General features: G+C 35.5%; 1 protein-coding gene across 1 annotated transcript in view; it reads left to right on the top strand.

The window, feature by feature from the left end:
* Positions 1-21083, top strand: part of KIF5B (kinesin family member 5B) — a 48995-nt gene that overhangs the window by 8853 nt on the left and 19059 nt on the right. The window contains exons 3-14 of the mRNA XM_042945258.1: positions 8070-8143; positions 9305-9409; positions 10011-10059; positions 10616-10671; positions 10963-11050; positions 11213-11337; positions 12437-12541; positions 12844-12989; positions 13690-13838; positions 14282-14475; positions 18088-18156; positions 20294-20500. Coding sequence (XP_042801192.1) covers positions 8070-8143; positions 9305-9409; positions 10011-10059; positions 10616-10671; positions 10963-11050; positions 11213-11337; positions 12437-12541; positions 12844-12989; positions 13690-13838; positions 14282-14475; positions 18088-18156; positions 20294-20500 — 1367 coding nt within the window. The remainder of the gene's footprint in view (positions 1-8069; positions 8144-9304; positions 9410-10010; positions 10060-10615; positions 10672-10962; positions 11051-11212; positions 11338-12436; positions 12542-12843; positions 12990-13689; positions 13839-14281; positions 14476-18087; positions 18157-20293; positions 20501-21083) is intronic.

Genomic DNA, 21083 nt, shown 5'->3' with positions numbered 1-21083 from the left:
GGAGAGAAAGGCAGGAGAATTGAGGCTGTAGTCAAGAGAATGATGATAATAGTGAACCATGGAATCTACGGTGAGTGAGGGGAAGGAGAGCACAGGTGGGAGGAATGGGTTTGAGGGACATGAAAAGAAGCGGTAAGGTTAGTATATTATAGTCTTTGTGGGGTCAAAGGTTTGTTGGAATCAGGGTACTAGAAGGAATAATAGGGGGTAGATACTTAATTGAGCTTAGGGAAACAGTGTAGTTAGTAATTAAATAAAAGGTCTAGAATATAATTGTAGAATTGACATCTGAAGGAGTAAAGGACAAGAGATCATGGAGAAAACTAGGCCCAGGATCTGAGAGACCAGGGTATTTTAATAGGATCATCTACTAAATGGACATTGGAACCACCAAGAATTACAACAGGAATAGTATTGATGAGAGACAGTGGACTGGATGTTGAAATCTTCATAGAATGATGGAGAATTAACTTGATTCTATAAATGATTACAACAAAGAGGAACAGGCAGTGTCCTCTTTTGTTTGTAGGCATCAAGTAATTTTCCAAATGAATCTGTCATAGAACACAATTACATTACATTCTTTGATTTTAACATACTTTTTTAATCAGTACAGCCTAAGATTTTACATGAGCTTTTTTTTTTTTTTAATGTTTATTTCTTTATTTTTGATGGGGGGGGGGGCGGTGGGGAGAGGCAGAGAGAGGAGACTGAGAATCCCAGGCAAGCTCTGCACTGTCAGCACAGAGCCCAACGCAGGGCTTGAACTCATGAACCTTTGAGGTCATGACCTGAGCTGAAATCAAGAGTCGATGATGCTTAACCGACTGAGCCACCCGGGTGCCCCACATTCACTACTAAGTTATTGATTCATAAGCTCATGGGCAATTTAAATGTACAGATCTTTTTCACATCTCCTGTGGCCAACATTAAACCCTCTTCCACACTTGAGTATTGGAGTTTTAAAATTTGACTATAGGGGCGCCTGGGTGGCTCAGTCAGTTGGGTGTCCGACTTCAGCTCAGGTCATGATCTCATGGTTTGTGAGTTTGAGCCCCGCATTTGGCTCTGTGCTAACAGCTCAGAGCCTGGAGCCTGCTTTGGATTGATTATGTGTCTCCCTCTCTGCCCCTCTCCCTGCTCACTCGCTGTCTGTCTGTCTCTCTCTTCCTCCCTCCCTCCCTCCCTCCCTCCCTCTCCATTTCTCTCCCCCTCCCCCCTTCTCTCCTAAAGAAACATTAAAATAAATAAAATTTGACTATCAGCTTTCAAAGTGTGGATTCCATCTTATCATGTTAGCTCTTGATTATATTTTGAGTGTTGTTTTTATGGTTATCTTATTGGGATATATGTTGGCTGTCAGCGTATTTGATAAGTCTGTTATGATGTCAGGGACTTGGAATTTTTTTTTAAACTTTTTATAGGTGTTGTTGTTTGAAAAATATGACTCTAAATCATTTATAAAATGCTTAACGGGAGGCGCCTGAGTGGCTCAGCTGGTTAAGCGTCCAACTTTGGTTTTGGCTCAGGTCATGATCTCATGATTTGTGGGATTGAGCCCAGTGCTCTGCCTCTCCCCCCACTCAAAGTATAATAAGTTTTAATAAAGGCTTAATGGGCTGTGTTCCTTTGCCTAGTCTTCTGAAAACTAAATAAGGTTTTTGGCAGTTAATTAAATCACACTGGGTATCCATCCGACTTCAGATTCTCTTATACAGTTACCTAGTTCTTAGCTTGTCACATATCAACAAAAATTTGATGAAAAATTTGGATCCTTTTATGAAGTCATGGTACATGAGGCTGGTGTTTCCCCAGAGTATCAGTTGGGTGACTGTATCGAGACAGCAAATGAGTTTAGTTCAACCATAGCTTTTCCTTAGTGAAATTTTGTGTACTTGTCTGTAGTTCCCATAATCTATCATTTTTCCTTTTTGAAAATGAGTATAACATTTACAAGTTAGTAATCTGCTGTTACTTTTCATTCCCCATGGCTTTTAAAAATTAGCTTGGTGGCTGTGAAGTTTTTATCCATGGAATGTATTTCTCCTATAACTAGTAACCTGGGCTCATTTAAATCCATTCTCTGGATGTCTTATCCACTTCAGCCTTAAAGTCTTTCTTGGCAGTGTTTATTTTGTTGTTCCATTTTGAGGATAATTGTGTAGAAGGTGGTAATAAAATGGGAATACCTCTGTCTTATATTATCTGTTAACATTTTATTCTCTGGGCTATGCAAGTCTACTCATATATTAGTCTTTTTCTGAATATTTTAAAATCTCTTTTTAGGGCCTTAACTTTTTTGTTTTGATTAGACTCACTCATTATGGACTTCGATTTTTCTCATGCTGTTCTAGTGATTTTTATCTCTTGTACATCCTTAATTAGTCTCTTAATAATAGTTTCATACTTACCTTTCTCAGAACCCTTTGTAATCTGAAGTCCTGAGGTACATGTTTCTATTACCTTTTGTTCTTTTTCATTACTGCTTACAATTTTAAGATGACATGATTCATTTAGTGAAATTTCCCTCCTGTTCTCAAAATTTGATCCCTTTTACTTCACAGCAAATTTCTGTTTTACTGTTTAGAACTGAATTCTGAAGAGCAGTTCATTTGTTTGCATTATGTTAAGAACACAGTCTTTGGAATCAGACAGACCTAGATTGAAATCCAGGCTCTGCCACTTTCTAGCTGTGCGACTTTTGGCAAGTTACCTAACCTTTCTTTTTTAAAAAAAAAATTTTTTTTAACATTTATTTATTTTTGAGAGAGACAGAACACAAGCAGGGAGGAACAGAGAGAGAGACACACAGAATCCAAAGCAGGCTCCAGGCTCTGAGCTGTCAGCACAGAGCCCGATGCGGGGCTCGAACTCACGGACTGTGAGATCATGACCTGAGCTGAAGTCAGCTACCCAACCAACTGAGCCACCCGGGCACCCCTTTTTTATATATATGTATTTAGGGGCGCCTGGGTGGCGCAGTCGGTTAAGCGTCCGACTTCAGCCAGGTCACGATCTCACGGTCCGTGAGTTCGAGCCCCGCGTCAGGCTCTGGGCTGATGGCTCGGAGCCTGGAGCCTGTTTCCGATTCTGTGTCTCCCTCTCTCTCTGCCCCTCCCCCGTTCATGCTCTGTCTCTCTCTGTCCCAAAAATAAATAAAAAATGTTGGAAAAAAAAAATTATATATATGTATTTAAAATTTTTTTTTTTTAACATTTATTTATTTTTGAGAGACAGGTTACCTAACATTTCTAAGTCTCCATTTCCTGTTCTGTAAAATGAGGGTACTGTGAATATTTAAAAAGATGATTCCTGGAGGGACGCCTGAGTGGCTCAGTTGGTTAAGCGTCTGGCTCTTGGTTTCGGCTCATGTCGTGATCTCACGCAGTCCATGGGATCAAGCCTCAAATTGAGCTCTGTGACGACAGTGTGGAGATTGCTTGGGTTTCTCACTTCTCTCTCTCTACCCCTCTGCATGCTCTGCTCTCTCTTTCAAAATAAATTAATTTAAAAAAAAAGATTCAAGAAAAAGAACTTCACCCAGGGCCTGGTATGAAGAAGCAAATACACAACAGATATCAACTGATGTTTGTTTCCTCTGTCTTCTAAGAGAGGAAATTATTTTATTAATTTAATCATCATAATTGTGCTTAGGGTAACTCAGTCTACAATATTTTCACTCTACAAAATTAGGCTTCAAGCAACTATTACAGTAGAAAGTTCTGTCACTGTCTCTCTCCAGCTTCTTTGCCAGCTTGTAATTTGTATTAGGAAAGTATCACCTGGCTATGACTTGCTCCTTTTATCTTCACCCAAATGCTGTCTACCATTTTGGAGAAGGCTGGATATTGATAGTAGGTAGTGGGACTTGTCCTGGGCAAGAACATGAATGTGGCAGAGTTAACGATAGATACATAGATGTAAGGAGAGCGATGAGGTAGAGGTAGGTGGTGAGTGCCTGGTGAGGTATGAGGACAGGAAACCAATTTAAATACATAGCAGGTTGTCCTTGGGACAGTTATTGGCACACAAATTAGGTGGAAGGCCATGGTTAGAAACCGTTGGTAGGCAATAGTCAGCAAAATGATAGGTGAATTGGTTATTTCTTCTGAGATGTGGATTTGATGAGCAAGCTGCCAAGGACGACCTGAAAGCAGCTAGTATTCTTTGGGTTCCTGATGGTTCACTGAAGCATTGTTTCATAAATTTCTGTACAAGTTTATGTTTGTATAACTTTATTATGTACAAAGTTATTACCTTTTCCTTTCTATAGATTCAGTAGATAGGTTTTCTTTATTTTGAGCAAGGTTTACCCACTTGTATTCTCTCGTGAATTCCAAATCTGAGGGATATCTCTTCAGTTCTCTGTATGAAGTAGTTGTCATTTATTCAGTACTTGCTATATGCTAGTCATCTTACCAGTCCTTAATAGATTTCTCTGTTTCCTACCGGAGCTTCCTGACCTGAACTGTTTGCCACTTCATTTACTTTTAATTTTTCCAGATGTGGCCTCCCATATATTTATTTTAGTTCCTGTGTTCCTTGATAATACAGTCAAGAGTATGTCTTTAGAGCCAGGACTGTCTGGGTTTGCATCCCAGCTCTATCTTACTAGCTGTGGAAGTATGGGCAAATTAATATCTCTGTTCCTCAGTTTTGTTCTCTGTAAAGTAGGACTAAAAATAGTACCTTTCACAGGGTTTTGTGAGAATTGAATACATTAATGTATGAAAAATTATTAGAGCCTGGCACATTTTATGCTCTCAGATGTTAACAATTTTCTGATTTGTAATTCTCATAGCCTTCCTTAAGCAGACATTTTGCTGATGAGGAACCTGAAGTTCAGAGAGAGAATTGGCTTTTAGAAGGTGTTATGCTGTTGTCTTGCTTACTAAATGTTTTTCTTTCTTTCTTTTTTTAACGTTTTATTTATTTTTGAGAAAGAGAGCACGCGAGTGAGGGGGGGCAGGTGGGGACAAGATCAGAAGCGGGCTCTGAGCTGATAGTAGAGAGTCTGATGAGGGCTGGAACTCACAAACTGGGAGATCATGGCCTGAGCCGAAGTCAGATGCTCATCTGACTGAGCCACCCAGGTGCCCCTAAATATTTTTTGTTTTTACAGAGTATGAAAGAAGTAATACTTGTCTATAGTTGTCCATCTCTGTTTCTCACAAGAACAGCAAAAGTATATTTTAAAGGGTGAGGGAGGCATTAGAAAGATGCTGTGTGTTTGTAATGGTAACAATTATTCAGCAAGCATTCAAGTCCCTACTAAGTGCCAGTCACTGTGCTAGGAGTTAAACACAGTCCTGGCTTCAAGGAGTTTACAAGCAGGTGAGGAAGGTAGACAAGTTAATTGACTGTTGCAATAGAGGAGGGCAGACAAGTTAATTGACTGTTGCAATATACAGTAATAAGTATAATCTTTAAATGTAGATGCTATAAGAACACATAGGATAAGCTGCTCATCCAAATTTATTTGGGGTGGTTTATGGTGTTGGGTTGGAGAAAAAAGTAAAGCCTAAGCTAGTCTTAAAAGATGCACAAAGGGGCGCCTGGGTGGCTCAGTTGGTTAAGCATCCGACTTCAGCTCAGGTCATGATCTTGCGGTCTGTGAGCTCAGAGCTTGGAGCCTGCTCCAGACTCTGTGTCTCCCTCTCTCTCTGCCCCCCTGCTCATGCTCTGTCTCTGTTTCAAAAATAAATAAAAACATTTTTAAAAAAGATGCACAAAGAGTAGGAAGGAGAAAGAGGGGTGCCTTGTGGGCAGAGGTGACATTGCATCAAGGCATACCCACCTGAGAAGAGCATCGTGAATGTGGGAAACAACATATATTATGGTATGACTGAAGTTGAACCATGTGAATTTGTCAGATTTGATCATTTTGACCACCAAAAGAGCATTGTGAGAGGAAGGATGATGGGAGGTGGAGCTGAAAAGCAAACAAGAGCCAGGTCAAAAAGAGCCTAATTTTACCTGATTACAAATGTATGCTCTCCAGGACTTTTAAACAGATGAGTATTATTTTTTATTTTTTTAAAGATTCATCCTCAGGATGGGTACATTTCATTGTATATAAATTTTTACCAGGGATGGAAACAATATATACCATTGTATATAAATTTTTTCCAGGGATGGAAACTGGAAAATGGATCCTAGTTAATGATATATGCATGGTGAAGTATTTTAGGTGAAAGTGTACTGAAGTCTGCAGGTTACTTTGAAATGCATTAAAAAATGAGATGGATGGATAGATACATGATTAAATAGTAAAATTATAAAATGTTACTGATCAGATTTTAGTGGTTATAGGAGTGTTCCCTGTAAAATGTATTCACTTTTTCTGTATGTTTAGATTTGTTGGGGGTAAGTCACTAAAGAAAGCAAAGTCAGGGCTGGATATGAAGGTAGGCAAGAATTATTTTCCTACCTATAAAGTAAATTTATAAACTTACTTTAGTTATAATGTGGTATGTCTAGAAATCCCCTCTAATCAGTCATTGTTCTATCCCTTGCACCCAGAGCAGAGCTTAGATCCTAGCAGGTGTCCAATAAATATTTGAATGTTGAATATTCCATAATCTCTGTAATCATACGAAATTTTTTAAGTTATGCTTGAAGTCCCAAATACAAATGTATTGTATACATTTGTTATCCTAGGTCCCTTCACATAACATAGTTTCACATAACCACAAATAATACTGTAATATTCTGTAGACATGCTAGTAAATATGATCTTGAGAAAGTCACTTGTTCACTTACCAGTATTTATTAAGTATTTATTTTGGTGGTTGCTAGGTATTTGGATCGTATCATGAATAGATATATCAAAAATTTGGATTTGATTAAAAGATATTAAGCAGAGGGTGTGACATAGACATACTGAGAACAATTATGTGTAAAGGAAGTGAATTGGAAAGGGTCTAGTACTTTTTTCTCTAGATGATTTCTTACTCAAAATTATACTGCAATGCCATCCATTTTAAATGTGATAGAAGATCTCTCAAAATTTTCCCAGGGGAGTAAATACCTTCTTTTGTTGTTGTTGTTGTTGTTGTTGTTGTTGTTAATAAATGTTTCTGTAGGAAATCTGTTAATATCTAGTTAGTTGAGCCCAATGTTGGGATTGTTCTTTTTTTTCTTTTTTAAATAACCAATTAAAAAAAAATACAAGGATTGACTTGCTTACTGATTTACCACTGTTGCCATCAGCTATTTCCAACAGTCTTCTCTTTTTACTTTAGCTTCCTCTAGAATACAGTGTAATCTCTTAGTACCTTTTCGTCACCAAAATAATACAACTAAATCCCTAAAAATTGAAAATAAAAAGGTCACCTTGTTAAATTTTTTTTCCCTTCAGCCTAGTAAAGAAAGATATTTAAGGTTAATGGTAGATTTTGGAGTACATACAGGGCTAGAAAATACTTAATTTCATAGGAACTTTCTGAGAATTTATTTTTGAGTTAGAACTGGGCTTATTAAGACTGTGTAAGGGAGACTGTTGTATGGGTTTGTGAGATTTAACCACCAGTTAACCACTAATCAGTAGTCCTAGTTGTAAAAGTGAATTCATATCTCTGTGTAAATTTGCAGGACATTTTTTTCCTTTTAGGTCACATAAGTCTTTGGAATACAGGTATAATGACATTTGAGATATATGTACACTTATATAAGAAATGAATATAAGCAATGGAATTTAAATTTTGTGTTTTATTGACCACAGAAAGTAATCTGGGCTGGAGAGAAAGTAACTACTCGGGTGGATCATTACTAAGAAAATTACTATTAATGTATTCTTATTTTTTTCTTTAATGTCTTTATAAATTTTTCATGAACTAAACTTTGTGATGGTATCTTTCATATTAGTGAAAAGAAAATCTGAACCTTCCTTACTGTTCTTCCCACAAATATTTTATTGTGCAGATTTGATTATGCATGGATGAGGAACAGGGTTAATATGTATGTGAATTTTTTCAGTGTTTTCTAACATTCTTAAGTAATTTCTCATGAAACTTCCTTAAGGGGAAAAATAAATGCCCTGAAGTACAAAATCTCTTATTTTCTCATAGATGTACTTGAGGGATACAATGGAACGATATTTGCATATGGACAAACATCCTCTGGGAAGACACATACAATGGAGGTAATATTTTATAATCTGTACTTGCATGTGGTTTGCAGAATAGAGGTGCATTCATTCATTATTTGCGAAATGATTTTACTGTGTTTAAACAGCTTTATTCTGTTGCTTACTCTCCTATGAATAATACATAGGTAACATCACTGTTGGAATCTAATCAGTTCTGGAGTTTGAAATTATATATTTGAAATCATATCTAGCTTTGTTTTGACAGCATAACCACACAATTATAAACATTTTAGAATTAACAGGAATTTTCTTTATAATGGAAATTTGAAATCTTGAATGTTTTATGTTTTCATTTCTATTCAGAGCAATTCGTTCTCCTCTCCAAATACCTGCCACTTTTCTTTATTTTTTTATTTTTTTATTTTTTTTAAATTTTTTTTTTAACGTTTTTATTTATTTTTGAGACAGAGAGAGACAGAGCATGAACAGGGGAAGGTCAGCGAGAGGGAGACACAGAATCTGAAACAGGCTCCAGGCTCTGAGCTGTCAGCACAGAGCCTGACGCGAGGCTTGAACTCACGGACTGCGAGATCATGACCTGAGCCGAAGTCGGCCGCTTAACCGACTGAGCCACCCAGGCGCCCCCTGCCACTTTTCTTTAATAGGAATGTGTCCACAATTGTCGGTGCTGCCATTATAATAAGATGTGGATCTGCCCAAACTTTGCTTCTAGAAAACATCCTATATCTTATGCTGCTGCTACAAAGCATCTGCTTTTGTCATTTATCTGAGCATTCTGTATAAATGGCTGAGTATTTTAGTGTAATTCACATTACTCGTTTCCATAAAGTTATGGAGAACAAGGACATTTCTAGCACTTGCGTGGATTCGACTTGAAGGAACAGTATGAACTTACATTGGAAGAAACAAACTAAAACTCTTTCTTTAGAATATGTTCATTTCACAAGCATGGACAATCTAAATCTAATGATTAAATAAAAGGCTAAGATCAGTTGGTAACCCATGTTGTTGACATGCAGTATTTATGTATAATTTACAAATATATGTAATAGTTGAATTGGATTTTTTACATATTTGTAGAGCCATTTCACAATAAAATGGCAACAATTATAATTTCTATCCTCTATTGGCTGTAAATTGTAGATTGGAAGTTTCTACTTTTAATTCATACTTAAAGTCTCATTTTCTGTTTAGGGTAAACTTCATGATCCAGAAGGCATGGGCATTATTCCAAGAATAGTGCAAGATATTTTTAATTACATTTATTCTATGGATGAAAATTTGGAATTTCATATTAAGGTAAAATCCTTGGGGTATTTTGTTTTATATTAGAATAATTTTATTCCAAGAAATAATAAGTGCTCTTTTGTTTTAAAAATATTTTTAGTTATTTTATGGACAGTTACAGTAGAAAGATCATTAGAGTTAGTAAACTGAGGGTTCTTAATCTGCCATTAGATGACCTTAAACAAGGTCATAAAGTCTCTTTTGTCTTAGTCTCCTCTGTAAAATGATGGAGTTTATTACTGAACTCAAAGGTTCTTACTGCTCTCATGAGTCTAATTCATTGAAGATGGAGATATGTAATAGAAATTGCTTTTTAGTTACATGAGCAGTTTAGAGAATTTAGATACTCCTGTTAGAACATGAGCTGTGGCTGAGTTGTTAACTCTGTCCTCTGGTATAGATGGTGCTTGGCACTCAAACCCCAATAAATTTAATGAACTAATTATAAATTATTTTATACTACTATAGTAGCATAAAATAGTAGTATAGTAGTAGTATAGTAGTAGTAGTAGTATAGTACTAGTAGTATAGTAGTATACTATTATACTACTAATAAATTATTTTATAATTTTAATTAGTTGATCTTTTTTTACTTTATTTCTTTGCCCTTCAGGTTTCATATTTTGAAATTTATTTGGATAAGATAAGGGACCTGTTAGATGGTAAGTTAAATTCTTGCTCTTTTATCATTTTAAAATAGCACATGTTACTTTTTTAAATAGGTGTGAGACCATTTCTAAGTAACTTCTATGAAATTGACTTAAATTACAAGAAACCAATTTTAAAGTTCTTTTAAAGTTAGTTGAATTTCTTTTACACATTGAATAACTTATTTAAAGCACATATTTATGGGTGCTTGTGTTTCTTAAGTAGTAATTAGAGAAATGGATTGTAGTTAGAGGTCTGAGTCCTAGTCTGCTGTCAGTTAGATACATTGCCCTTGGGCAAACTGTTCAACCACTCTGGCTTGTTATTTCCAAAATGTGGGTGGTAGAGGTTGCATTGGACCTAAAATTCTATATTGCTGCATTAAGTTTCTATTCAGATCTCCTCTACTGTTTCTACAGAGTCTTTTTTAATAGTGATGTGTTCATATTTTTAAAATTTACCTATTATTAGGCCGCTTGGGAAAGGAAACAATCTATTGAATTAGCTATTTCATGACTAGTGTTAGAGTTTAGGACAATGTTGCTGATATTATTTATTTGTCTTTTTCAGTTTCAAAGACCAACCTTTCCGTTCATGAAGATAAAAACCGAGTTCCCTATGTAAAGGTACTTATAAAATAATACAGAATGCTTGTTTAGAAAAATCCTGTAATAGGGGCGCCTAGGTGGCTCAGTTGGTTAAGCGTCTGATTCGGCTCAGGTCATGATTTCAAAGTTCATGAGTTTAAGTCCTGCGTTGGGCTCTGCTGACAGCTCAGAGCCTGGTGCCTGCTTCAGATTCTGTCTTCCTCTCTCTGCCTCAAAAATAAATAAACATTAAAAAAATTTTTTTTTAAGAAAAACCCTGTAAGAAAATTTTTTAAGGTTATTGACATATTAAAAAAAATTATTTTATAGGGATGCACAGAGCGTTTTGTATGTAGTCCAGATGAAGTTATGGATACCATTGATGAAGGAAAATCCAACAGACATGTAGCAGTTACAAGTAAGTAGAATGTTTATTAACAGGAGTTAAGGTACAGAGCTGCCTTAAAATATCTTTATCAAGTTGGTTAATTGTAAGATTTTTATGTAAAGTGATGCTTTAGAAATTATTACTAAGGGAAAGCCATGTTTGTTTATAGTTGTTTGTGTAATTTCATTGCAGATATGAATGAACATAGCTCTAGGAGTCACAGTATATTTCTTATTAATGTAAAACAAGAGAACACGCAAACGGAACAAAAGCTGAGTGGAAAACTTTATCTGGTTGATTTAGCTGGTAGTGAAAAGGTAAAATCTTTATATTCTGGTAGATATTTAAGCATTTTTATAAACTTTAGCTTGAATTTGGACTTAGGCATTATTCATTGTTAACATCTTGAAAACTTATCAAATTGGATTTGGTAGTATTTTTGAGAGTTTAAAAGCACTGATGCATTGCCAATGACTACTTAAACTGAAAAATCAGTTGCAAGTTACTATCATTTGTGCCATAGTCCAGTTCAACCAATAGGTGTTACCTTTTACTTAGGGTATATGTTTTTATTGAGAATTAGTTCAGCATATATTGTTATCAATTTTATTAGTTATTCTTTTCCTAATTTTGGTATCTATTTTATCCATATTGGCAGTGGGCTCCCTGTGAAAACTGATAACTATCCATTAGTCTTTTCTGGTTTGGTTGTACCTATTTTCTTTCCTTTGGATGATTATTTAATTATTACAGACTCTACTGTGGACTATCATCTGATTATAATGTATGTGAAAATCAAAATAAGTTCAAATATTTTAATATTGATCTCTGCAACCATTTTTGCTGTTTCACTAATTTGTTTCTTCTGATTAAAATGACATACCTACTCCCTTTTACTCAAGCCTTAAACATATCCTTCAAAGCCTGTCTTTAATTTTGTGAATTCTGAGAGGCTGTTTCTTCAGCCGACATTGCTAGTCTACTATTTTATCCTATCTTTAACATATGTATTTTATATCTTTTTTAAAAGCAGGTTTGCTTATATATTTAAATTCAGTACATAACAGAATATCAACCTTATGATTTAGCAAATTTTAAAAGGTTCCTCTTTAATGGAGCAAAGGGGATTAACAAATAGTAAATTGGAAATGTACCTGAAAATTTGTTATTTTCAAGAGCACAAACTAAAAATAAAATTTGGGATCTCCTTAATCACATTCTTGTCATGGACCTACACTTGTCAGAAGACCAATACTCAAGTAGTGATAGCTTAGAGTAAATAATTGACAAAATCATGAAGCTTTTCATTTTGTTGTTTGCTGGTTATTGATGACCTCTGAACTTTTTAGAAAATTCAAAGAAAATAATTCTTAAACTTACAGTTTTGTTTTCATTCTTTTGAAATCTTATGCATAGGTTAGTAAAACTGGAGCTGAAGGTGCTGTGCTGGATGAAGCTAAGAACATCAACAAGTCACTTTCTGCTCTTGGAAATGTCATTTCTGCTTTGGCAGAGGGAAGTGTGAGTACACACGTCTTCTCTTTCCCTATGGTTATCTTATGGGGAATTACTTAAATATCAATGTATGTATATGCACGGATGTTTGTGGGGCCAGGGTGGAGCGGGCATCTGGTGTTTTTAAGTCAGTATGTGTAAATTAGTTGTCTTTAGGAATTTATAGTAGTATGTATGTTCCAGTTCCCATCATAATATTATCAGTTAAAATAGCCAAAATCCCTTTGTAATTTACTTAGAGTATTTATAAACAGATTTTATTCTGTAGAAACCCATTGGTCTTTGTTTCTTTTGTTTTTGTATCGTAGACGTATGTTCCATATCGCGATAGTAAAATGACAAGAATTCTTCAAGATTCATTAGGTGGGAACTGTAGAACCACTATCGTAATTTGCTGCTCTCCATCATCGTACAATGAATCTGAAACAAAATCTACACTCCTGTTTGGTCAAAGGTTTGTTGTTAAGAAAATACAAAGTCTAAGTGTAGAGAGGTCTTTTGTTTATTAGGTCTAGGAAAATATAGGTAGATATTCAAATCAGTGCATATTGATAATATGACACAACTTTTTAATTGAGAGATAATACAAGCAAGGTCCATTTTTAAAACTGCTTAGATTTGAATTAAGTTTTAGTACATATTGAAATCAAATGTTAAATTCAGTCAAATTTATAGGAGAAGCTTTAAACATTAAAGAAAATAAATATTTGAGTCAGATAACAGAAAATCTTGACAAATCTAATTCTGTGTTAGTCTGTTGACAGGTTCAAATAATGAGATAATATGAATTGGTTAACCTAGGAAAGTCAGTAGTGATGATTTTATTTTTGACCTTCAACAATAATTTTTTTTTATTCAGCCTTGCAAAAGAATTAGGAAAATATGGGCCCTTTTTTTTTTTATCCTCCTCTGGTGGTTAATTTTTTTTATCTTTAAGCTATTCACAGATTTGGGGACTGACCCAAATTTATTTAGCTTGTTGAAGAAGCACTGTAGTAATTATGGGTCTTTGTATTTAGTCTAAAGATAATTAAACAGTCAAATTACTCAGCCATATATGCCATACATATATATATAAAAAACAGAGATCTATAGATAGTAATTGAAAATAGTTAATTTTAGTCACACTTTTTTCCTGCAATTACTTCTTTTAGGGCCAAAACAATTAAGAACACAGTTTGTGTAAATGTAGAATTAACTGCAGAACAGTGGAAAAAGAAGTATGAAAGAGAAAAGGAAAAAAATAAGACCCTGCGGAACACCATTCAATGGCTTGAAAATGAACTCAACCGGTGGCGTAATGGTAATAATTTATAAAATCTGTCATTTTGAGTTTGTTGAATATGAATGTAAAACTATTTTATAAATTTGAGACTGACACGAATATAAATAAAAATAGCAAAGCGTATCCATTTTTATTTTTTAAGCATTAGAGATCATCAAATAAAAATGACTAGTCTTTTAAATTCTGATTTTACCTGAAATAATAAATAGAGGCATAAAGGCCATCTTGGGAGCTATAGCAATCAAGGCACAGATGGCAAGTTTCCTAGATTAGGGTGGCAGCAATAAGAATTACAAAATTTGGTGACTGGATTTAGAAGATGGGGGTGAGTGAAAAGTAATTGTAGTTTTTTAAATCTCAGACTGAGCAGATAAAGTTGGTGAGAGCTGCTGAAATTGAATAAAATTGTCATTAGTTTTAGACAGGTGGATGTTTATTAACTATCTGTTGTCTTATTTTAGGAGAGACAGTGCCTATTGATGAACAGTTTGACAAAGAGAAAGCCAACTTGGAAGCTTTTGCAGTGGATAAGGATATTACCATCACCAATGATAAACCCGCAGCTACGATTGGAGTTACTGGAAACTTTACTGATGCTGAGAGAAGAAAGTGTGAGGAAGAAATTGCTAAATTGTACAAACAACTTGATGACAAGGTATGTATTATTCACATTCTATTTTGTTTTAGAATGTTATGACATACAGGTATTTTTATTATCTAATTTTAATATTGTGGGTCCAGGTGACCTGTGTATACATCTTTCCTTGATTTGTTAACCTTTTGAAAATCGTAAAGTTGACGCTCAGACAACACTGGTTTGAACTGCATGGGTCCACTTAGATGTGGGTTTTTTTGATACAGTACAGTAATATAAATGTATTTTCTTTATGATTTTAATAACATTTTCTTTAAATACTATATCTAATACATATAACATAAAAAATATGTTAATTGTCTATATTATTGGTAAACCTTGTATTCAACAGCAGACTACCAATAGTTTAAGTTTTGGGGAAGTCAGAGGTTACATGTGGATCTTCAACTCCATAGAGGGGTCAGCACCCCTAACCCTTGTATTGTTTGAGGGTCATCTGTTTTAATAAAAAATATAAAATCACAATTTCTGTTTCTGTGCAGAAACTATGTATGAGACCTAATTTTTTCCCCCTCTTCTTTAATTTTCTGAAGGAAATTGAACATTGGGTCATTGGAGAGCCTTAATGAAATGATCTCTTAGAATCAGGGGTCTAAGGACTCAATAATAAAGGTGATGCAAGAGATTAGAGAGGGAACAGAATAAAGTGGTAATAGTGTTTTCCTGCTTTGATTATATCCATTAGAAGTGTGAAGAATAACAAATTACAAAGCAAATAGGAAAGGGAAAACGAGAACAGTGAAGAGACTAGAAGAAAGTAGTTCTGGTTTTGTTTTTAGGTGGAATTTTATATGTGTTGTAGGCAGATATGGCAAGTTTGAAGTAGCTGAATGGCCTTTCTATCTATCTTTCCTTCTTTCTTATTTAAATTCAAGTTAGTTAACATATAGTATAGTCTTGGTTTAGGAGTAAAACCCAATGATTCATCACTTAATATAACACCTGATGCTTATCCCAACAAGTGCCCTGCTTAATGCCCATCACCCATTTAACCCATCCACCTCCCCTCCAACAGCCTTCTGTTTGTTCTGTGTTTAAGAGTCTCTTATGGCTTTCCTCCCTCTCTGTTTTTATCTATTTTTCTTTCCCTTCCCCTGTGTTCCTCTGTTGAGTTTGTCAGATTCCACATACGAGTGAAATCATAAATCTGTCTATCTCTGACTGATGGATTTTGCTTAGCATAATACCCTCCAGTCCTATCCAGTTTGTTGCAAATGGCAAAATTTCATTCTTTTTCATCACCAAGTAGTATTCCATTGTGTGTGTGTGTGTGTGTGTGTGTGTGTGTGTGTGTGTGTGTGTACCACATCTTTATCCATTCATCAGTTGGTGAACATTTGGGCTCTTTCCATAATTTGACTATTGTTGATAGTACTGCTGTAAACATGGGGGTGTGGAGGTGTATGTGCTCCTTCGAATCAGCATTTTTGTATCCTTTGGATAAATACTAAGTAGTGCAATTGTTTGGTTGTAGAGTAGTTGTATTTTTACTTTTTTGAAGAACCTCCATACTGTTTTCCAGAGTGGCTGCACCAGTTTGCATTTCGACCGACAGTGCAAAAGGGTTCCCCTTTCTCTACATCCTTGCCAACATCTGTTGTTTCCTGAGTTGTTAATTTTAGCCACTCTGACTGTTGAGGTGGTATCTCAGTGTGGTTTGGATTTGTATTTCCCTGATGATCAGTGATGTTGAGCATCTTTTCGTGTGTTTCTTAGCCATCTCCATGTCTGCTTTGGGAAAATGTCTATTCATATCTTCTGCCCATTTCTTCCCTGGATTATTTGTATTTTGAGTGTTGAGTTTGATAAGTTGTTTATAGATTTTAGATATTAACCCTTTATCCAGTGTGTCATTTGCAAATACCTTGCCTTTTAGTTTTGTTGATTATTTCCTTCACTGTGCAGAAGCTTTTTTATCTTCATGACATCCCAATAGTTCATGTTTGCTTTTATTTCCCTTGCCTCCAGAGACATGTCAGGTAAGAAGTTGCTCCGGCCGAGGTCAAAGAGGTTGTTGCCTGTTTTCTCCTGTAGGATTTTGATGGTTTCCTGTCTTACATTTATTTAGGTCTTTCATCCATTTTGAGTTTATTTTTGTGTATTGTGTAAGAAAGTGGTCCAGTTTCATTCTTTTGCATTTGCTCTCCAGTTTATCCAGCACCATTTGCTGAAGAGATTGTCTTTTTTCCATTGGATGGTCTTTCTTGTTTTGTTGAAGATTAGTTGGCCATATATTTGTGGGCCCATTTCTGGGTTCTCTGTTCCATTGGTCTGTGTTTGTTTTTGTGCCAATACCATACTGTCTTGATGACAGCTTTGTAATACAGCTTAAAGTCTGGGATTTTGATGCCTCCAGCTTTGGTTTTCTTTTTCAAGGGTACTTCAGCTATTCGGGGTCTTTTCTGGTTCTATACAAATTTTAGGATTGTTTGTTCTAGCTCTGTGAAGAATGCTGGTGTTATTTTGATGGGGATTGCATTGATTGTGTCTTGCTTTGGGCAGTATTGGCATTTTAACAGTATTTGTTCTTCTTTCTGTGAGTGTGGAAAATAGTTTTCAGTGTACAGATCTTTTACCTCTATGGTTAGGTTTATTCCTAAGTATTTTACGGTTTTTCGTGTAGTTGTAAATGGGATTGATTTCTTGATAGCTCTTTGCTGCTGCTTCATTATTGGTGTATAGAAATGCACCAGATTTTCTATATATTGGTTTTATATCCTGTTACTGCTGAATTTGTGTATCAACTCTAGCAGTTTTTTGGTGGAGTCTTTCAGGTTTTCCATGTAGACTATCATGTCCTCTGTGAAGAGTAAGAGTTCGACTTCTTCCTTGCCAATTTGGATACCTTTTGTTCTTTTTGGTGTCTGATTGCTGAGGCTAGGACTTCCAGTACTGTGTTGAACAACACTGCTGAGAGTGGGCACCCCTGTTGTGTTCCTGATCTTAGGGGGAAAGCTCTTAGTTTTTCCCCATTGAGAATGCTATTAGCTATGGGCCTTTCATATGTGGCTCTTATGATGTTAAAGTATGTTCCTTCTTTCCCTATTCTTTTGAGAGTTTTTATCAAGATGCTGTATTTTGTCAAATGCTTTTTCTGCATCTGTGGAAAGGATCATATGGTTCTTATCCTTTTTTTTTATCACATTGATTGATTTGAGAATACTGAACCAACCCTGCAGCCCAGAAATAAATCCCACTTGATCACGGTGAATAATCTTTTGATGTACAGTTGAGTTCGATTTGCTAATATCTTGTTGAGAATTTTTGCATCCATGTTCATCAGTGATGCTGGCCCGTAATTCTCCTTTTTAGTGAATGGCCATTATTTTCAATAAATTTAAACGTGTTTATTATTTTTTAGCATTTAAAGTATTTAATGAATAACTTGTATAAGCTTAAGCTTTTTTAATTGCATGGTAAGTGTTATAATTATTAATTGAAAGACATTCCATCTCTTTCAACATTTTTTTAGGAGATTGAAATAATGTTGGACTTGGAGAAACAGTTTTGAAATACCTTGATTGGGGGAATAGTAACCTTATAATTCGTATTAGAAAATAATTAGAATCAGATTGTGAGCTACTTTGTTAACTTGGTACTTTAAAATTCTAGGATGAAGAAATTAATCAACAGAGCCAGTTGGTAGAGAAACTAAAGACACAAATGTTGGATCAAGAAGAGGTAAGTTGAATACTTTACATATTGCTTTCAGGAGAGCTTTATAATTTGTCATTATTATTTGAACATAAAAGATGAACCTACAGATCTCAAAATATACTAGAGTCCATTTAAAAATGTTTTGAATGTGACTGGTTCTCTGTGGGTTGTGCTCTCTGTGCTGTCATATGGGTTGAAGCAAAGATTGATTTCCTCTTAAAGTATTTGTTTTTTATTATTTTTTTTTAATGTTTATTTTTGAAAAAGAGAGAGACACAGTGTGAGGGGGGAGGGGCAGAGAGAGAGGGAGACACAGAATCTGAAGCAGGTTCCAGGCTCCAAGCTGTCAGCACAGAGCCCAACGCAGGGCTCGAATTTGTGAACCTTGAGATCATGACCTGAGCTGAAATTGGACACTTAACCAACTGAGCCACCCAGACACCCCTAGGAATTTGTTTTTTGGTTTTTGGTTTTTTTAAGTTAGAGTTCTAACTGGAGGGGAGAAGATAACAGTTTTCAGTATTATTCTTTAACATATTTCTAATGGACTTTTTAACTCTGTCTTCTTTTCTTGCTTAAAATATGGTGCTGTTTTATCTCCTTATTCTCCCCAAAACATTTCTTACTGATTCTTGAGAAAGACTTACTACACTGGACTGGGATAACTTCAGACTCTCCTTCCCTTCATGGAAAGTATTTCCCCAAGGAAATGAAGGAAAGAATATAAAAAAACAGCATGTTTTATTATCAGTCACTTAAACACACAGAGTTTAAAGGGATGATTAAAGAAGGAAAATACTGATTTCTGAATTACTTTGACCTGTCTTTAATAATTGCATAATTTGAGGTATGACTTATTGTGGGAATGAGAATATCAGTGAATGAAATCCTTTGGGACTCCTCTCTCACCATGTCTACCCTCATTGAACCCATTCATTTCTGCCTTCTTTCAAGTTTCTCTTCTCTAGTTTGTCACCTAGTTTGGACCGTCAATTTATCTTACCTGGGAGAGCAGGGGGATAATTGAAAAATGGTACATCATGTAAGGTTTGTTTTGGAAATGTGGGGAAAAACTGTATAGCTTCAATAAGGAAAAGATAGCCACTGTCTACCAACTTAATCCTGGTCACGTCATCTTTGCACTTATTTAAATTATAGCATGTTTTCTCAAAAGGGGCACTAGTAATTTGCATAATTTTTCATTATATTATTCTGTTTTGTATGTTATAGGACATTTAGTACCCCTGGTCCCTACTTCTAAGTGCCATTAGCATTCTGCCCCATTAGAAATACTCCTACACATTTCCAAATACCCCTTCTTTAAAGCCACTGACCCTGGATGATTACATTGTTCTCCAGTCTAGTGTCTTGATTTCTCTCCAGTTCAAATTTTATTTGTTGATACTAAATCTTCCTGGGGCATAATTTAGGTGTCACCCCTGGTTGCCCAAAGAAAATCTGAAATCTTCTAAACATCTACTAATTTCCTTGTTTTTCTATGCTCACCATTCATGAATCTAATATGCCTGTTTTTTTCTATTACATTCATTTACACATGACTAAGATACCTATTCTAGGGGCATCTGGGTGGCTCAGTGGGTTAAACCTACAACTTCGGCTCAGGTCATGATCTCACGGTTCGTGAGTTCGAGCTCCATGTCTGGTTCTGTGCCGACAGCTCAGAGCCTGGAGCCTGCTTCAGTTTGTGTCTCCTTCTCTCTCTGCCGCTCCCTCACTTGCATGCACATGCACGCTTTCAAAAAATAAACATTAAAAAAAAAGTTTTTAAATGCCTGTTCTAGCCTCCTTCTTCGTGAATAACCTACAGAAATACCTACCCTCCTGTTTTAAATACTACCAAGTACTTTGTTATGTGTTATGTCCTGTTGCCTCTTTTATGGCTCTTACTTAACATTCTATCTTATGCGTTTATTTATGTACCTGTGTTTCTTCTACTAGATTCCTCAAAGACAGAGTCATTATTTGATTTCCTTGCTGTCTCCCACAGTGTCTAGCACATTGCCTGCACATAGTAGTTAGTAAATCTGTTAAATGAATAAATACTAACAGCTAATTGCATCCATATTTTATTCACTGTATATAGCATATGATGAAGCAAATAGATTTTTTTAAACCTGTATACTTTTACTCTTTCATGTAGCTTCTGGCATCGACCAGAAGAGATCAAGATAATATGCAAGCTGAACTGAATCGCCTTCAAGCAGAAAATGATGCCTCTAAAGAAGAAGTAAAAGAAGTTTTACAAGCCTTAGAGGAGCTTGCTGTCAATTATGATCAGAAGTCTCAGGAAGTCGAAGATAAAACTAAGGAATATGAATTGCTTAGTGATGAACTAAACCAGAAATCGGTAAACTATGATTTTGTTTTGTTAATACTTTATTATTATTTTTTTAATGCTTGTTATTTTGAGAGTGAGAAAACATGCATGCATGGGAAGGGTGGGGGAAGAGAGAGTGAGTGAGAGAGAGAGAGAGAGAGAGAGAGAGAGAGAGAGAATAAATCCCAAGTAGGCTCCACACTGTAGCACGGAGCCCGGCATGGGGGCCAGTCTCAAGAACCATGAGATCGTGACCTGAGCCGAAATAAAGAGTCAGATGCTTAACCAGCTGAGTCTCCCAGGCGCCCCTAATACAAGTATTCTTAATTGAAATTATCTCAGTAACTTATTTCTATGTAAGCCCAGGACTGATGGTATCAATTCTTAAGGAATTCCAGGTCTCAACTTCACTTCCTCCTTTATATGAAGCCTTAGAGGTAAAGGAAGAAGGCTGTTTTTTTAGTTCCTGAAAGTCTATTAATGGGTAATTAAAATGCCATTTTAAGACTTGCTGACTATTCTTAATATTCTGATGTTAAAGGGGAAATAAGTTAGCTTCTAGTTGCTAGAATAACTTCTAGTAAAGTTATTAGATGATTGTTCAAACTGTAAA

Source organism: Panthera leo, chromosome B4, assembly GCF_018350215.1.
Source record: "Panthera leo isolate Ple1 chromosome B4, P.leo_Ple1_pat1.1, whole genome shotgun sequence".
NCBI lineage: Eukaryota > Metazoa > Chordata > Mammalia > Carnivora > Felidae > Panthera > Panthera leo.
This window is presented reverse-complemented; position numbering and strand designations above follow the sequence as displayed.